At 40.1% G+C, this 1370-nt stretch overlaps 1 protein-coding gene across 1 annotated transcript in view; it reads left to right on the top strand.

The window, feature by feature from the left end:
• Window positions 1–838: 838 nt before the first annotated feature.
• The window catches only part of zgc:65811 (uncharacterized protein LOC393524 homolog), a gene marked incomplete at its 3' end in the record, with an annotated part of 7603 nt that continues 7071 nt past the window's right edge, over window positions 839–1370 (top strand). Inside the window, 2 exon segments of the mRNA XM_035655181.1 lie at window positions 839–964; window positions 1228–1333. Of these exon segments, the coding sequence (XP_035511074.1) occupies window positions 840–964; window positions 1228–1333 (231 nt within the window). The 5' untranslated portion in view covers window position 839.

The raw sequence follows: 1370 nt of genomic DNA, 5'->3' as shown, positions 1-1370 counted from the left end.
TTTAGCTGTCACTATCGATTAAAGGCAATTAAAAGCCCCAAAATACATATTAAAAAAAGAATATGTGCTCTTACATTTCCATGTACTTTTGTACAGACTTTATCTAGTCTATTGATTATTATCTACACTGCAAAAACATCTCTCTATCTGTGTGCTGTTCACACAGAGAAGAGAAGATGCAACTTAAATCAGACTACAGAGTGAGTACAAGATAAAGGGCGAACCAACTGAATTTGCATGACGGTAGTTGAAACCCTGAGATACAATCTAGTGTTTGTCACACAGACGTCTTCACTGTGTGGGAGCGCCAAATCCTGATGAACTGTGCACCATATTTATTGTAGAAGTGTGTGCGTACGTCCGTACGTGCGTGCGCGCGCGTTAGTCTGTTGCAAAGTCACAGTTTCCTGTGTTTTGTTTCCTTTCTTCTCTCTCGGCTGGGTTTTAAGTTTCACAATTACACGAATCCAAACCGTTCAGTATTTTTTTTAAATATATGTTTCTATGCTAGCAAGTCAGCAGAATAAAGATACAGATTTACACTATTTGACTCATTTATCTATGAATTCCTCGTGTATCAGAACAGTTTTTAAAAAGGGCATACAATTAATAGTTTATACTGAAATAAAACTGTTCTGGTGTCTTTAACTTTCGTTTCCTAAAGTTTCATTCCCACTTCAAACGCTCTCGAGACCAAACCAGCCCACGAACCATATTTGGAGCATCAACTTCTTCCGCTTTGGTGCCGTTGGAGGACCACCGCGTTGGCTCCTCCGCTCATACGTGGTACCTCCTGTCAGACACGCCTCTCAGCCAATGAAAAGACTGAACTAGGTAAAATGGGCGGGGCATGCCCCATATTGGGTCGTTCAAGACGGAACGCAACAAGGCTGATAATTTGCAGTAGCTTGTTGGTGTTCTTGCGTCTAAGTCTCCGTGGAGAGGAACTGTTCAGCAAATACAGGTATTTATTTCATTTGCAGTTTAACTTCGTGTCTAGTTCTGGCTGCCATTTGCTCACTGCTATACACGATGTCTGTAAAAGTAACGGCGCTGTTAAAACGTATAAACGTGTTATTAAATGCTTAATACGCAATTTACAATATACGCATTGTAAAATATAACATGTAACATATATAATAGAGGTTACAGTGAGTGTATTTTTAACATACTGCCATTGAACAGGCCTGCACAAGTGATGAGGTAGTTGTTTTATACACCTTGCAGACTTCACAAGTGGACGGAGTCAAACAAACCGCTGGTCATCATGGCACTGGACGGATGTGGCCTCGCCTGCAAATACATCCTCTTCATTTTCAACCTCATCTTCGCGGTAAGTCTGTCAGATATACATAAAAAAAAAAAAAAAA

The sequence above is a fragment of the Morone saxatilis genome, unplaced genomic scaffold (genome assembly GCF_004916995.1).
Source record: "Morone saxatilis isolate NCDOM2014 unplaced genomic scaffold, NCSU_SB_2.0 Contig14, whole genome shotgun sequence".
Classification (NCBI taxonomy): Eukaryota; Metazoa; Chordata; class Actinopteri; family Moronidae; genus Morone; species Morone saxatilis.
Note: the sequence above shows the minus strand (reverse complement) of the source record. Positions and strands in the feature narration are given on the sequence as shown.